This window comes from Salminus brasiliensis, chromosome 1 (genome assembly GCF_030463535.1).
Source record: "Salminus brasiliensis chromosome 1, fSalBra1.hap2, whole genome shotgun sequence".
NCBI lineage: Eukaryota > Metazoa > Chordata > Actinopteri > Characiformes > Bryconidae > Salminus > Salminus brasiliensis.
The window spans coordinates 55,272,215-55,290,046 of NC_132878.1; the positions used below are offsets into that span (position 1 = coordinate 55,272,215).

The 17,832-nt window shown below is 45.2% G+C and overlaps 2 protein-coding genes across 2 annotated transcripts in view; both read left to right on the forward strand.

Annotated features, from left to right (window-relative positions):
• The window catches only part of kctd1 (potassium channel tetramerization domain containing 1), a 28,472-nt gene extending 13,291 nt beyond the window's left edge, over nucleotides 1-15,181 (forward strand). The window contains exons 2-5 of the mRNA XM_072696340.1: nucleotides 5,029-5,219; nucleotides 9,469-9,613; nucleotides 10,408-10,713; nucleotides 12,769-15,181. Coding sequence (XP_072552441.1) covers nucleotides 5,053-5,219; nucleotides 9,469-9,613; nucleotides 10,408-10,713; nucleotides 12,769-12,933 — 783 coding nt within the window. The 5' untranslated portion in view covers nucleotides 5,029-5,052 and the 3' untranslated portion in view covers nucleotides 12,934-15,181. The remainder of the gene's footprint in view (nucleotides 1-5,028; nucleotides 5,220-9,468; nucleotides 9,614-10,407; nucleotides 10,714-12,768) is intronic.
• Nucleotides 139-1,794, forward strand: LOC140550253 (uncharacterized). The gene has a single exon (XM_072674154.1). It carries the CDS (start codon nucleotides 139-141, stop codon nucleotides 1,792-1,794), a length of 1,656 nt encoding a protein of 551 aa, XP_072530255.1.
• Nucleotides 15,182-17,832: the final 2,651 nt, after the last annotated feature.

Genomic DNA, 17,832 nt, shown 5'->3' on the forward strand with positions numbered 1-17,832 from the left:
TGCCTGAGCTCGTAGCTGAAGGTCACTAAAACACGCGCGCACGCTCACACACACACACACACACAAAAGCTCTCAGCTCTGCGGTCCAATATAGCGCATGCGCAGTGCCCCGGGACTCATACAGTCTCAGACTGCAATATGGCGAGAATGCCTGGCAGCGGGGAGCACTGCTCGAGCGACGGGGAGAGAGAGAGGGACGCAGGCGACGGAGAGGAGGAAGAGGAGGAGGAGGGAGGAGAGAAGGGGGATATCCGGGCCATCCGCATCACGGTGGCTGGAGAGTGCGAGGAAGAAGAGGAGGAGGAAGAGGAAGAGGAGGAGGAAGGCGAGGAGCTCGCGTGGGGGCAGCGCGCGGAGCCGCAGGACGCGCGGACCGAGCTGGAGCCCGAGCTGGAGCCCGAGCTGGAGCCCGAGCCGGACTCGGATCCCGAGGGGGAGGTGCGCTCTCGCTCCCGCTCTCGCTCCCGCTCCCGCTCCCGCTCGCCGTCCGCGCGCTGCAGGCTGAGCGAAAACACGCGCCTGGCCACGCGCTACGCTGTGCGCATCTTCCGCGAGTACCTGAGCGAGAGGGCGCAGAGCACGGACTTCGAGAGTATGGACAAGCACGCACTGTGCCGCGCGCTGCGCTCCTTCTACGCCGAGGCGCGCTCCAAGAGCGGCCAGCTGTACAGCAAGTCGTCGCTGATCAGCATCCGCAGCTCGCTCAACCGCTACCTGAACGAGCCACCCTTTTGCCGCGCGCTCGACCTCACCAAGGACCCCGAGCTGCGCGCCGCCAACCTGGCGCTCGCGGCCGCGCTGCGCCGCCTCGAGGAGCAAGGTGCCGGGCCCGTGGTGCAAAAGCAGGCGATCGCGCGTGCCGACCTACGGCGCCTGTACGCGTCGGCGGCGCTGAGCGCGAGCTCCCCGTTCGGCTTGCTCAACAAAGTGTGGTTTGAGACGTGCATGTACTTCTGCACGCGTGGCCGCGAGAACCAGCGCGAGCTCGAGGAGGACTCCTTCGGGCTGGCAGCGGACGAGGACGGCCGCCGCTTTGTCTACTTCAAGGCGCTCGGCGGCCCCTACCACCGGTCGCGCGCTACCGGCGGCGGCGGGGGCGGCGGGAGCAGCAGCACGTGGAGCAAGAGGCGCGCGGACGCAGACGACGAGGAGAGCGCGCCGCGCATGTACGAGACGGGCACGGCGCTGTGTCCGTACGCGAGCTTCGTTAAGTACCTGGCCAAGCGCAACCCCGCGTGCCGCGCCTTCTTCCAGCGGCCGCGCGAGCACTGTGGCGAGGCGGACGCCACGTGGTACGAGAACAAGGCCGTGGGCAAGAACCTGCTGGGCACGCGCATGCAGATGCTGTCGCGCGCCGCGCAGCTCTCCAAGACCTACACCAACCACTGCATCGGCGCCGTCTCCATAGCGACGCTGCACAGCGTCGCCGGCTTCGGCTCCAAGGCCCCTCCGCTGCCACCTCCACCTCCACCGACGCAGACCCTGCACTCACCCCTTACGCGCGCCTCGAGCTGTGCCAGATCGGGGAAACGGCCGCCGCGCGCTCTCCTTCCAGCTAACGCAAACGTTCCCGGCCCGGAGCCCGGCGCTCCCGCCAAAAGACTCTGCGCCGAGCCTCCGGCGGTCATCGCGGTCAGCGCTCGCGAGCACAACGGAGAGGCCACGCACGTGCCGCCAGCGCAGGTAAACAACAACAATAAAACAGCCAGCAAAAGCTCATTTAACCTGACGTCACGTCTCTCTCGTCCATCAGCAGTGTCTCAGCGTGGCCTAGCTCTCCATCAAACTCTGTGACACCAGTCCACCCATCCTCAATCCACTCTCTCACCCTCGACTCCAATAAAGACTAAACACTCTCTGCCTGTTTGACTCATTCTCTGTGCATCACTGAAATATTTGTCTGCAGATGTGTGGGGCAAATATTTTCAAGTCTTCATCATAGCTGGGCATTTTGAACAGGCACTGAGTGGTCCGGGACGGCTTACCAGTCCCGTGTGGGGTTAAACTCTGAGCTGGACTGATCACAGCTCACCTGGGCCCTACGGGCTGTTCCTGTTTCTGTAGCCGAAGGTCAGACTATAGCCTCTAGCAGCGTATGGCCTGTTCTCCTGAACTCAGGGAGCTCTGTGCGGTAGGGACAGGAACATTCATCATGGGGATGGGACACAGTGCTAAGAACATCTTGTTCGGGGCGCTCAGAGTAGTAGCAGAATGAATGGAACGTCCTAAAGGAAGTAACTGTGAGAAACATGTGAAGGTTTGAGGAGCACCAAAAAAAGGACCACTTTTGGTTCCTTAACATACCTTTCGATTGATGGTTCCTTAGAGAACCATTATTGTAAATGAGATTTGTGAGTCTGATGGAAGTTTAAAGTTTAAAGACCTATAGAGGACCCATAAGTTGGTATAGCACCAGAAAAAGATCATGGCTCTTACATAGAAGGTCCCTCAGGTCCAGTTTGAAACCCACTGCCTTAGGGATCCAAATAGTGCTTCTTCTGTGGCTTCACCTTCACCCCCCCTTATTTTTAAGAGTGTGGCAACAGCAACACTGCACTGCAGTGTTAGTGTGTGCAGTTTCAGGAAGGGGACAGACACCCCCTCCCCCCTCCCTCTACACACCCACACACACACAGACCAACCTCACTCCATCACAAACACACACACACAGTGATTATTGACTCAGCCCAGCATGTGTATCACGGTCTGTCCTCTCTTACTCTGTAGCTCCCAAACTCATGCATACTTTATTCATAGTCATTACCACAGCAGTGAGCCTCCTGAGGCGACACCTAGTTCAAGCATGTACCCTTCCATTAGTATATCGAGTCTCAGCTGTGCCATATGCCTGTGAACACCCTTCCCCAAGACTACAGCCATCATTGGGACTGTAGAGTCCCCCTCTCCAACCGCTGCTATGTTTCATACATGTCCAGTGCTTCTCAGTCATGGTCTTTGAGTCCCCCCTGTCCTCTATGTGTTTTCTCAGTGTTTTTGTCCAAGCAATAAGCCAATTGACTTACTTATGCTCCACCCACAAATGCGTTCCTTCATAGCAGCTGTTGCCGGGTTGGAACTTCCATAGACTTTGTTCCGTGTAACCTGTAAGGTCATGTGACAAAGCCAAGCTGCCTCATTGATGTTACTTTAGACGTTGGAACATTGCTGTGAGGATTTGATTGCATTCAACCATGAGGTCAGGTACTGATCTGGATCACAAACACCACCCCGTCACATCCCAAAGGTATTGGCAGGGTACTGACACAAACACTTAGTATAATCTACTGTAAAGCATTGTCACTAGAGTGACATGCTCTGGAACAGCTCAGCATAAGGAGCCTAAGGTCACCATGCCCACTGTCAAGCATCTGTATGGGGACAAAGAATTAGAGCACCATTCGAGCAGTTGGAGTGGAACTTGTGGTCCAGAACTAATCACCTGCTTATGCTCTTGTAACTGCATGCAGTCAAATCCTGACAGCATTGGTCCAACACCTGGTGTACAGCCATAGTACAGGACAACTACAGGTCTATTCCAGCAGTTAGATAAGTTTGTGGTTGGCTGACTTCATATGAAGCACATGCTAGTATTCACACTCCCAGCGCTGACTGGACTGGAAGTGGCTTAATTGTAGAGGAAATTGATGGATATGCTGGAACTCAGACTGACTGATTATTACTAATGTTCAATTTTGTCCCCTAAGCTTTATTCTAAGGCTCCAACTAATGTCCTTTTAAATATGCTGCACCAAAAACCAGCAAAAGAAATAAGCAGAATGATCTGTATGAGGAAAGACTTGGAAATGGCCTGAGCTGTCTATCACCAAAAGCTCTACACGACGCATCCCAGTGGCATCCAGTTCACTTATCAGTGCTGTACTGTGGCGGCCTGACTCCATGCACAGCCGCACAGAGGGTTAATGCTTGTGTTTTTTCAGGTCAGTATATAAGCCAGCCCGCAGAATTCATCTTCTCCGCATGGCTCATCCTCCAAGACAGTCCGCCTCAGATAAGATTACTGCGCTCTCGGCTAAATGGGCACCGAGACGAGCTCGCGCTAACAACACTTATGCTTTGTTTTTTGTTTGCTTTTTTCATATTTAAAAGAGCGAGAGTTTGCCGGTGGCTGTTGCATTGCGCTTCGCTAAATGCTGACCACTGAGATTCTGCAAGCAGCTTTTCTTTCTTTTTTTATTCTTTTTTTTTTTTTCACAGCACAAGCAGATGATATGATCTCCGAGAGCACCAGAGCAGCCTCACACATGCTAATGAGAACAATTATAGCTAATCACAGTAATGACTGTAATTACCTGCTGACAGCAAAATCAGTGACAGCACATTTAATGACAGCCGGTGTGTCCATTGCCGTGCTAGGAGTGGTACAGATCGTGTGTTTGCATTAGTGTTGGGCTCATGGCAAGATATAGTTTGTGATGGTGTTTGTTCACTTTTTTTTCCAAATCAGTTTCACCTCTTTTGTTCATCAGTGCCGTGGCCTAAATTCTGCACTGTCCTCTCGTCACATGGTCATATGAGCCATTAAGAGGACTGGACAGTCTCTGCAGTCCCACAGGGAAACGTTTGCTGCCTCCGGGGTGTCTGTCCAACTGTTTTGCTCTCTCTGCTTGTCTCCCCTCGCTCGCTCACACTCTGTCTGTCACACACACACATTCATACCCGCAAACACAAGCGCAAGTTAGCTCTGCGGGCAAGAAGGTGTGTGTCCCCCCGCTCAACCTATCGGCCTACTGTATTTTTCTCTATCCTCTATGACTCTATCCTCTCCATTCAGTTCTACTATGTAAGACACAAAAGGGAAAGACTGGTCTTAGATCAGCACTCGTAACTATGTTTTCTGTCTTTTTTGCAAAGAATTGAAGAGATTGATAGAACATTTGAAGCTCTGCTACCTTTTGCTTGTCATTTAACACCAAATTCCACCACAGATAATGGCTTCTCAACAATTTTTGCACCAGTGGCCTTTTTGACAATTTCCCTTCTGTATTGTACGCTGTGTGTTTGTGACAGGAGCATCGCAGCAGCAGTGTGGCAATGTCGACTCGGCCGCTGTTGGCTCGCTCGCCGGCCTCCCCGCTGGGCACAGCTGGCATCCCTACGCCTGCCCAGCTCACCAAGGCCAACGCGCCAGTGCACATCGACGTGGGCGGGCACATGTACACCAGCAGCCTCGCCACACTCACCAAATACCCTGAATCTAGGTAAAACACACAACACACGTCACATACACACTCTATTAATAGCGAAAGGGGACCAGTGTTATAGTTGTTATTCTCTTGACACGATGTGTTCTGAGTTTTATGTGAGAGTATCTGGCTGTGTATTCAGTTGTGAGGTAACTCCAAACCCCTATTTCTCTGTTTTTTCACTAGTCATGCTGTCACTGTTCTTTGTTCCGTAGCCCTTTCCTCTCTGTGACACCCTTGTCATCTATAATTCCTTATAAACCTTGCCTTTCTACTGATGTCGTGCTGCCTAGGTTCATATGTGGTTCATGTATGAGTCGTTTGTCCTTTACGTTGCTTATATGTCTGAGTGTGCTTGCCCCTTCTGTGTGAGTGTGTATCTGTCTGTCTTGTCTATGCTCATTAGCTCGCTGACCGGTACATTTCTGCAGTGCCAGGGAGCATTAATGTCTTGTGGCTGCTGACTGAGTCAAACATCAGAGGAGAGCCTGCAGCACAGAGTCTCCGGCCAGCACAGTGTCTTGCTGCCATTTAAACAGTCTCTACTTCATGGTTTCACTCAGTCTCGTACAGTCTCACACATCTCGTAAGCTTTTGTTTAAACTTATGCTTAATATAATCTCATATATCTCAGTTAACAGCCATATAATCTCATAAAATCACCCACTGTCTCATTACATTCCCATTATAAACTGACACACTCCCATATAAACTGACATTACACTCTCATTTAATCATAGACTTAGATTTAGACATAGTCTCACATAATCTCACAAACTCTGATGCACTCTCATATATTCTCCTACAGTCACATACACTGTTGTATATATTCCACACAGTCATAAATTGCCATTAATCTCACACAGTCTCAAATATTCTCATACACTCATATAATCTCATATATAAGTCTCATATATCCTCATGTGATTTTACAACCTATCATCCAGTCTTCATCCAGTGTCTGACACAATGTCATATAATGTCACACAGTCCTTTCCACTCCTTTCCAGTCTCACACAGACTCATGTAATCTCACATAGTCCCATCCAGTCTCACTTAGTATAAAATAATCTCACATAGTCCCATCCAGTCTCACACAGTCTCATATAATCTCACAAGTCCTATCCAGTCTCACAGTCTCATATAATCTCACATAGTCCTATCCAGTCTCACACAGTCTCATATAATCTCACAAGTCCTATCCAGTCTCACAGTCTCATATAATCTCACATAGTCCTATCCAGTCTCACACAGTCTCATATAATCTCACAAATCCTATCCAGTCTCACAATCTCATATAATCTCACATAGTCCTATCCAGTCTCACACAGTCTCATATAATCTCACAAATCCTATCCAGTCTCACAATCTCATATAATCTCACATAGTCCTATCCAGTCTCACACAGTCTCATATAATCTCACATAGTCCCATCCAGTCTCACACAGTCTCATATAATCTCACTTAGTCCCATCCAGTCTCACTTAGTATCATATAATCTCACATAGTCCCATCCAGTCTCATATAATCTCACATAGTCCCATCCAGTCTCACATAGTCCCATCCAGTCTCACATAGTCCCATCCAGTCTCACAAGTCCTATCCAGTCTCACACAGTCTCATATAATCTCACATAGTCCCATCCAGTCTCACATAGTCCCATCCAGTCTCACAAGTCCTATCCAGTCTCACACAGTCTCATATAATCTCACATAGTCCCATCCAGTCTCACACAGTCTCATATAATCTCACAAGTCCTATCCAGTCTCACACAGTCTCATATAATCTCACATAGTCCCATCCAGTCTCACACAGTCTCATATAATCTCACAAGTCCTATCCAGTCTCACAGTCTTATATAATCTCACATAGTCCTATCCAGTCTCACACAGTCTCATATAATCTCACATAGTCCCATCCAGTCTCACACAGTCTCTTATAATCTCACAAGTCCTATCCAGTCTCACACAGTCTCATATAATCTCACATAGTCCCATCCAGTCTCACACAGTCTCATATAATCTCACATGTCCTATCCAGTCTCACAGTCTCATATAATCTCACATAGTCCTATCCAGTCTCACACAGTCTCAAATAATCTCACAAGTCCTATCCAGTCTCACAGTCTCATATAATCTCACATAGTCCCAACCAGTCTCACACAGTTTCATATAATCTCACAAGTCCTATCCAGTCTCACGCAGTCTCATATAATCTCACATAGTCCTATCCAGTATCACACAGTCTCATATAATCTCACAAGTCCTATCCAGTCTCACAGTCTCATATAATCTCACATAGTCCTATCCAGTCTCACATAGTCCCATCCAGTCTCACAAGTCCTATCCAGTCTCACACAGTCTCATATAATCTCACATAGTCCCATCCAGTCTCACACAGTCTCATATAATCTCACATAGTCCCATCCAGTCTCACATAGTCCCATCCAGTCTCACAAGTCCTATCCAGTCTCACACAGTCTCAAATAATCTCACAAGTCCTATCCAGTCTCACAGTCTCATATAATCTCACATAGTCCTATCCAGTCTCACACAGTCTCATATAATCTCACATAGTCCCATCCAGTCTCACACAGTCTCATATAATCTCACATAGTCCCATCCAGTCTCACGCAGTCTCATATAATCTCACATAGTCCCACCCAGTCTCACACTTTCTCATATAGTCTCACAAGTCCTATCCAGTCTCACACAGTCCCATATAATTTCACATAGTTCCATCCAGTCTCACTCAGTTTCATATAATCTCACATAGTTCCATCCAGTCTCACACAGTCTCATATAATCTCACAAGTCCTATCCAGTCTCACACAGTCTCATATAATCTCACATAGTCCCATCCAGTCTCACAGTGTCATATAATTCTGCATTGTCCTATCCAGTCTTACGCGGCGTCTATAATATCACACAGTGCCATCTAGTTTCACAGTCTCATAAAATCTCACACAGTCATTTACAGACACACATAGGCTCAAATTATCTCATATAATCCCATTCAGTCTCACACAGTCTCATACATATACAGTCTCTTACCTGTAGTCTGTAGTTTTACATAGAATTTTATACAGAATGCGTCACAATCTCCCAAAACCATTTACTTTTAGGATCCAATAGGATTCCACATTTCTGCACACAATACCAAAACTTCCTTAACCCTCAGAGCAGCCAACAGTGCTTTACCCATAGAACCTCCTTACATCTGGAGCCTGTGTTTATGCTTTGACTTCATGTCCTGATGTAACTGCATGGCGGCCTAATGGGCGTGGTCTACAAGGGTGTGGTTAAAGGTAATGAGTGACACATGCAGCTGTTGTCCATTTCACCTCAGGCTGTGACAGCACACACATCTTTGTTATGATGACGGCATCTTCACAGAATTGCACATGACTGTGACATCTGCATCAGCAGACGCAAAGTTGCCTCCAGTCATGCCCACTGTGATGCTGATCTCTGATAATGATGCTGGTGTGTGCATTTGCATGCACAGAAGCCTAAGGGGGCTCCTTAGAGTCTGTGGTAGAGTAGAATCACTATCAAACTGGCCTGCAGTTAAGAGACATATGGAACACACAAACATATGCGCACAGACACACAAATATAACTTACACTATATGTCCAAAAGTTTGTGGACACCCCTATCCTATGACTGTATTCAGCTACTTAAAGTTGCACTGATTGCTGACACAGATATGCAAATTCACATACACACAGTTTTTCTAGTCCCTGTAGTGTAGTTATTGCCAATAGAATAGGATTCTGTAGCAGATAAACATGAACCTACATAAATGATGGTGCTCCACACAATACTTTTGGGGTGAGGTGGGGAATTAGGGATGAGGTGGGGTGGTGATCATCCAACATCCTGACCTCACTAACGATCTTGTCGCTGAATGCTGTCAAATCTTCATAGCTATGCTCTAAATTCTAGTAGAAGGCTTTCCCTACTAGAATGAGCAACTGTTCCAATGCTCAAGTGCATGTTATGCTAGAGTAGCTCCCTCATGTGGCATGTTCCTGTGTTTGTCCACTCCTGATGAAACATCTGTGATTGCACTCAAAAGACACAAGCATACCTCCTTTCCTTTCGTTCTCTGTGTGTTCAGTTCAGTTCTGGTTATTTGTATACTACTTTTAACAACACTCATCACCGAAAGAACCTACTGAGAAGCTGAAGGCCTCAGAGGCAATGGCCCCGAAAGCATGAATAAAAAATCACCAAGACTCTCCTTCTCTTTATCTTTAAGAATCGGACGTTTGTTTGACGGCACAGAGCCCATAGTACTGGACAGTCTGAAGCAGCACTATTTCATTGATCGTGATGGCCACATGTTCCGCTACATCCTCAACTTCCTCAGGACCTCCAAATTGCTCATCCCAGACGACTTTAAGGTAAATTAAACTTTTTATCATGTTTCATATTCCCATATCCTTTATCTGTCAGGATAACTGTGTAAATCCGCATGACCTGAGTCATATTTATTTAAAATCCTGTAATATTACCCTACCACTTCAGTTCACTGTATCTCTGAGCTTGTCCAGAAATGCATGTGTAAAGCACATCCTTTAGTGCCAGCTCAAAGTGCAAATTCCACTTCTTGACTGTAGAGCCCAGGAGCAAGAAATACTAATTCCCACATAATATTACCATATTTACCATTTTATCAACACCACACACTGTTTTAATTATGGGCGTATTGCTCAGTATAGCCAGAACACTGAATGTTGTATGGTTTCTAGGTTTACTTTGGTTAACACAAGAGCTTATTGGAAGTAGAGTGGTTAACACCTCTGATGTAAAACATGCTTCAAGCTTCAAAGCAGCTGATAACAACTGCTTTTAGCCCTGTGCTCTACTTTGCCCATTTAGTTGTAAACTACAGTGTCATAGTGTGTTAGAAACCACATAAGGAAGTCAAGATTATTTAACACCTCAACCCAGCTTGAGGCAAATGTGTGATGATTTGCAGCATGCAGTTTGCAAAGTGCTAATTGGTTTGGCTGAGTGACTGCATTAAGCGATCGTGTAGAAAAAATCAGATGATTGGCCAAACCCGTGTTCTAAAATCAGCTGACCATAATACAGCACTGCCCTCACACAGAGACACTAACACAGTGAAATCAGACCTATTGTTCTGTATCTGTGTCAGGAAATATCAGAACTGTGTCTATGCATGTGTGTGCAGGACTACTCTCTGCTGTATGAGGAGGCCCGGTATTTTCAACTGCAGCCGCTGCAGACTGAGCTGGAGCGCTGGCGTTCGGAGAGAGACTCGGGGTGTGTGTCACGGCTGTGTGAGTGTGTGGTGGTGCGAGTGGCTCCCGAGCTGGGTGAAAGGATCACGCTGAGCGGGGATAAGGCGCTGATTGAAGACATCTTCCCTGAGATCGGAGACGTCATGTGCAATTCAGTGAACGCAGGATGGAACCATGACTCCACCCATGTCATCCGATTCCCTCTGAACGGGTACTGCCATCTCAACTCTGTGCAGGTGGGTCGGATGACCTGTTGAATAACATATGCCGGTTTCAGAGTCAAGTCAAAGCAATGTGCAATGTCTAGTAGAAAGGAAGACTGCCTGTGGATAGCCCTGTACAGTGTACACTGCCTACCCTATTCTAAACGACATGCAGCACTCACCTTGCATATTGGTGCTGTAGACTGAAGGCAGCAGTCAGGTCCATTTGTCAAGGAAAATGACATAAAAACTATATAAAAACTTATAGCACTGCTGAGCTACTGACACAAGTGATGATAAAAAACATCTGAGAGTGACTGGGAGCAGAAAGGCCAAATGAGACCAGTTCTGCCGTGTTTGGACTCGTAGTCTGCTATTAAGGCTATCAAGGATAAGTTAGCTTACAGGCTAAACATCACAGCACAGACCGTGTTCTAACTGAGGCTTTTTGACTGTTTTTGACTGTTTTCAGGCACATTTAGCACACCGGTTTATCCAGGTTTGCTTGCTCTCCCCTTCAGTCGAACATGACATGTTACTCTCAACTACAGTGGGCTTATTTTTTTCCACCTGTTTTAGAGCATGACATCACCAAACCCCTCTTTTAAATGTACATGGGGGAATGAGCTGTATTTGGCCATGTACTAGTTAGACTCCAAACAGAAATCGGACACATCAGACACATCATTATTTTGATAGACCGTCCTCATTTTGAGATAGCATTAACATTTTAAAATGCTGCACTATATGATGTTACCGTGGTGTGTAAAAGTACAAATCTGGCAGAAACGTACTTAACTTGCGCAGCAGGTAGTGTGTGTGCTGCACAGCCCCAGGGGCCTGAGGTTCTGGGCTCAATCCTCAGTCTGGTCTCTGTCTGTGAAAAGTTTGATGTGTGCTTGTACATTCCTTCTGGACACTCTGGTTTCCACCTTATAGTAGAGAAAATTGCAGTGTCCAGGGTGTATTCCTGGACATTGCACCCAATGAGTCCAGGTAGGCTCCAGACTCACTTTGGCCCTGACCAGGATAAAGCAGATAAATGGAAAAAGTTATAAGTTATTACACACCTCTGTGTTTACCTAGAGTAAATGGTTTAGTAATGACTCTCCAAACAGGCCAAAGGATAAAGATATACAGACGCCGGGCTCTCTTTATACAAGTGCAGTGTGTTGTATTGTTACCCAGATTTTACCATCATTGTTTTTGACTGGACTGCAGTGTTTATCACAAGCCAGGTCATACTCAAATTAATCCAGATTTACACTCTATCGTTATGCATTGATTAGTAGATCACTGTTTCATACTAGAAATATATAGGCTACAGCAGAACTAACTAACAGCAGCCTCAGTGGGCAACTAATGCTTAGGTCATAACCTGAGGCATTTGCAGTTAGGAGCATTACACACTTAAGTAAGACCTTTAGTCCTTTATTCATTTAAATAGTTTAATTCTTTAGTTATTTTTATCTATATTCCTATTTTAGTTTGTCAGATAGGGAGCAGCTACTGTGTAGAGCCACAGTGTGTGTGTGTGTGAGAGAGAGAGAGAGAAAGAGAGAGTTTATGGGTTGGCAGAGGGTGTCTGATCCCATTCGGTTATTAAATCTTTTGGCCCTTGGCACCTGTGGTCACATTAATGGAACACGGAGGAAGAGCCGAGGACAGAAAGAAAAAGAGAGAACAGCAAACAGACAAGAGGTTATAAGATAAACGAACAAAAAATTGACAGAGGGAGAAAAGACTGGGTCTTAGAGGAGGGAGCGAGAGAGAGAGAGAGAACAGAGACACCCTGAGGGCACTCTAATGGAATACGATCTCACAGCCCTATGAAGCGAATATCTGGAGGACTGAGAAATGAATGTGTGTGTGTGTGAGGAAGAAAAAGGGTTTGAAATGTATTGGGTCAGTACAATCTGCTCAGACACTTTTTATTACTTCCACTGTGCATGTGTGTGTGTACAGCACTGTGTCTTTTATTCACTGCTGAATGGTTGTGTAATTTCATGATATCGCTGTTGATCTGCCGTTCGATGCAGATTCAATTCAGAACAGGATTAACTCTGTGTGTGTTTGTGTGCGTCTCAGGTTCTGGAGCGCCTCCAGCAGAGGGGTTTCGAGATTGCTGGCTCGTGTGGAGGTGGTGTGGACTCGTCTCAGTTCAGCGAATATGTTCTGCGGAGGGAGGTCAAGCGAGGTCAGCGCGGGGTCACAACCTCCGTCATCCGAATAAAACAGGAGCCACTGGACTAGAGGCCAGCATGCCGCAGAAACAGGGACCACTTACATTGCAAAGGACTATGGACAGGCATGACAATGGATTGTTTCTGTTACAGCCCTTGAAGTGCCCCCTCGGCCAGAAGACACATTGTGTCATTTCATTTTTGTTCATTGAGAAGTAGTAAACAAATCCTCTGTGGCTAATCAAACATAAAACACAATATTATCAGCAGATCTTATTAATAATAAAAAAAATTACAAATCTTTTAAAAACCAGAGTCAGGACTTAGTTAAACCCCCTTAAGCAGAAATGACAGCTTACAGCTGCATTTTGTAGCAGCTGAAAGTATTCTAAAAGAGTTGGCATTGGTGTTTTTTTCCTCGTATTTGCAGAAATCCTCTAGTTCTGAGCTATTCATGGGCTGTCTTGCATGCCCAGCTTTGTTTATCAAGCCTATTCACAGATTCACTTATGATGTTTAGGTCAGGGGATTGTGTTGGCCACTCCAAAACCACTTTGTGTCTCTCCAAGTGGTCAATGGATGGTGGGTTTTGGGGTATGTTTTGGATTATTATCCTGTTGTGGAAGCCATCCTCTGTCCAAGTTTCCAGGATTTGCTGGAATTTTATGTAAATTCTTGCCACAACCTGTGCAGTACTGCCAATTCCAGGGATGGTAACACAACCCCAAAACTTGATATATGCACCTCGTACTTCACAGTTGGCAAGGTGTTCTTTGACATGCAGTTCTGCTCCATCTGCAATTGTACCTGATTGTGGCTAATGAGTTGAGTTGAGTTGAGTTCATCAGTCCACAGCACTTGCTTCCAACGTTGCGTTTTGTGATGAAGTTGCAGGTAAGGTTTCCTTCATATGACTCTTCCATGAAGCAACGTTTGTGCAAGCAATGCTGCACAGTGGTACGGTGCACCACCCTTTTAACCCAGCTAACCCTTAATGCAGGTTGTTTGCAGTTTGGATTTGCCTTTCTTACCAGCATAACAGAAGTCCTCTCTGAGAATTTTCTTGTTCTTCTGGATCTCATATTGACCTCCACAGTTCCCTTGAACTGCCAATAGTCAGCACTGTAGAAACTGCAAGCTGAAAACACAGGGCTTCCTTCCTTTCACTTTCTTGAGTGCATCGATTACTTTCAGATCTTCAGATATTTGAAAATATCTGAACCTTTACAATGTTTGCAGTACCTAAACTTTTGAAGGCCACACTGATGATTTAGATTTTTGAGTTATCTCCTAAACGACAGAATAAAATAAATAATATTTGATTATTTACAGAGGCCACCCATTACTACTTCTCAATAAAAAAAAAAGACAAAATGTATAATTTGATCAAGGGTGTCCAAACTTTGCTTATGACTGTATATACAGTGAGAATCTACAACAAGCAACATTTCAAATTTTAAAAAACTATGATATTAGTGGGGAAATGTTCTGACACTTTGGACTGCCATGCTCTTTTAAACACACAATTTCACCCAATCTGATTATGACAAGGCAAAAGTTTGTTTTAAAACTTTTTGACTTGTGTTTGCTGGGTTCTTCTACACTGGGGGGTATCGATATTATAAAACTCCAGAGAAATCCAATTAAAGGCCATGATTAACGAAATCAAGGAAACCGTGTCCTATAAACAGTCTAATCAGTTGTACTGATGGAGATAAACATGATATTGACAATTCAGAAACTATGATTGCATACCCAAACACAAGCACACACAAAATAAGGGATTACTCATTAAAACTGAAATACTTTCATACTGCCTCTTTCTCCCCTCCTCATTCTCTCTCTCTTTGTCTCGCTCCTTCTCTCAATCTCTCTCCTCACTAACGTACACACACAGTTCAATTAAAAATAGCTCCTAAAGACGTTCCTAGTCCACACTATACAAAGCAGCTTACAGTCATTGTAACTGTATTCATCTTTTCTATTTCCTTCATAAAATGAAATGTAACCTTGTTCAGACTGTGGAACAATCTGTATAAACAAGCTGACAGCTGATGAAATTCCTCCTTTTTGAACACAACTGAATGACAAATTTAGATGTTGACTTCCGCAGCCCTTCATCAGAAGATGCAAAACGTAAAGTCATTTACATGGTGGATTTGAATAGCCACTTGTTAAAATCTGTCACTGAAATGGAGAAGAATATAAAACGAGCCCAGGCTATATTTCTACTGTACAGTTAAAACATGGGCATAATCAGGATTTTTTACATGTCAATCTGAAATATATGAAAAATAAAGCTGGAAACCATGTCTGCATACTCTTATTTCCTGAGAATTTATTTACAGTCATTTCTGGAGCGAGATGTAATACGACATCATTAATAAAAGAGTCACAGAATCACATTATTACACATTCAGCTACTCCTCAAGTCTAACTTTGCCTACCTCCATTCTCAACTAACTCACCTGATCAATCTAATCAAAGAGAAACTGTTGATGAGAAACCGTGATACTTGAGAAACTACAGGTTATCAAATTCCTTCTTAAAAAAGAGGCCTCAAATGTTTAACCCCTTAAACAGCATATGGTCCGCTGATGGGCTGAAAGCATTTTCACAAGCTTCTATTACCAAAGAATAGCCTCACTAGTTTATAGAGGTCCCTGTAGTTATATAAGTCGGTACAATGCCTTATAGAATAAATAGTAATACACATGCCTTGCTGCATTAAGAGGGTACATTTTTTTCAAGATTTGTACCTTGTTAGTTTATGTCCCTGTACATATGATCCAGCAAGATTTATCCTAATGCTCAAAGCAACATTAAAATCATTTAGATGCACCATGGACCTGTAATAGGGAGAATGGTGTCCCTGTCATTGCCACTCTGGGTCCGGAACATCTGTTTCTGCACTTTGTAAGTTGTGGTGAAGCTGAACGAGACCATCCTGTCAGTCCACACAGTTTCAATGTTTCTAGTGTGTTCACTGCAGTGGAGTAAAAGGGAATTACATTCATGAGTGAGATCTGCTCCACCCTCAGAGCAATGGCCTCAAGGAGCATTTCATCCGGACAGTCATGGCCAAGCTTACCATAAACCCACCCAGCTCTGCACTGGCTATTCTTATGTTCAACTCTGATGTACTGTTCTGTTCTGTCCAGAGTGGAGAGCTGGTGCAGCTCTTTATTCAGACAGATCCCAGGAGTGTCGTTCAATACAGCGGCTTCACAACTTCACATTTTATACAGTTTTTCAAGAACAGTTAGGTAAGACTCTACTTTCATAAATGTTTTCTTTCTTATTTCTTTAGGTTGTACACAATTATTTGCAACCTTTAAACTCCTTCAAAAATTAGTTCATTAGTTCTTATTACCTGGTGTCTGGAAAAATCTCCTCACTTGCCCTTGGAGATGCTGTGTGAACTGCCTGCACCCTGCCCCAGAGGCTCTGCGAGGTTTAGTTCCAGTGCATTTAAACATACATATATATCAAGTGTGAATTATGCATATTGCCAATTCTGTTTAGAACATCGGTTGCAGATAGGCCTTAGAGAGGCTGACATGTACTCACACATTTCAGAGGCTTTATTTTTTAAGGGCTTAAGGATGGCCAGGTGGTGTTGCAAGTAGGGAACAGTAATTTAGGAGCCTGTTTTCATCCTCTTGTTTAGAAATGTGAGGTTGTGTGTTTAGTTATGACTTTTTGTGTCTTCGAAATGGACAATTTAGGCCAGCCACTGATTACTGAAAGCCTGTTGTGGTTCATCATGTGTGCTTTTAGGTCATAGTTCTGTGAGCCAATTCTTATTGAATCATTGCTTCTGATTCAAGTACTGACTCAGTTGAAGCAACGCATCCTGCTTCAATAAAGAGCTGTTTAATTTCCCATCCAGAAAAATGTTTATCTCTGCTGATGCTATAATATTAACTGTTAGAATAGAACCAAACTCATGAACTGTTTAAATGTAAAAGGTTGAAAGCAGTGTTGTTAGGAACGTGAAAACAGAGACGATGCGTTCTTAAGAACGATTGATAATAGACAAGTTCAAAACACCATATCTGCCTCCCAGGCAAAATCCAACTCCTGTTCACGCAACAGATTACTCTCGCAATTCCTGTAGCTTCCTGTGGCAGGTCTTAAAATACATTGGCAAAAGAGTTGGAACACCAGCTCATTTGTTGCTTCTTCTGAAATAAAAGCTTTATCCTTTAAAAAGCTTTAACTGTTTCTACTGTCCAGAGAAAGCCTTCTACTGGACTTTGGAGCATGGCTGTAAGGATTTGATTGTATTCAGCAACAAGGCCAATAATGAGGTCAGGATGTTGGATGATGACCACCCCATCATTCCCTACTCCCCAACTCATCCTAAACATTTCACAGCTTAATGCTTGGGGGCATTATTCCCTCATAGCCCACACCTGGCATTAGGCATGGTACCAATAGGTTCATGTTTATCTTCTCCAGATAGTCCTATTCTATTGGCAATACTTCTCTACAAAGCAGTGGGTGCAACCTAAAGTAGCTGAATGCATTCATTAGAAGGGGTATCCACAAACATTTGATAATGTACTGTATGACTGTATGGCCTGCAGAAGATTCAACGCCTGGAAAAGTGGTGGCAGGGTAATAATCTGCCGTGGACAGAGCAGACAGTTTCAAGTACTTTTGAATCCACATCTTGCAGGACCTGCCATGGTCCTGTCACATCAACTCCCTGACAAAGAAGCGTCTCTACCACCTCAGACGCCTAAGGGACTTCAGACTGCCCTCCAAGGCACTGCGGAACGTCTACACCTGCACCATTGAAAGCATCCTGACTGGGAACATCACAGCCTGGTTTGGGAACAGCACCAAACAGGATAGCCAGGCTTTCCAGAGGGTGGTGTGTTCTGCTGAGGGCATCATCCGAACCGGGCTCCCTGACCTGCAGATCATCAGTAGCAAGTGGTGCTGAACCAAGGCCAGGAAG

Bases quoted from the DNA above. Each gene is read 5' to 3' on its own strand.
- LOC140550253 (XM_072674154.1), top strand. From the start codon at position 139: ATGGCGAGAATGCCTGGCAGCGGGGAGCACTGCTCGAGCGACGGGGAG.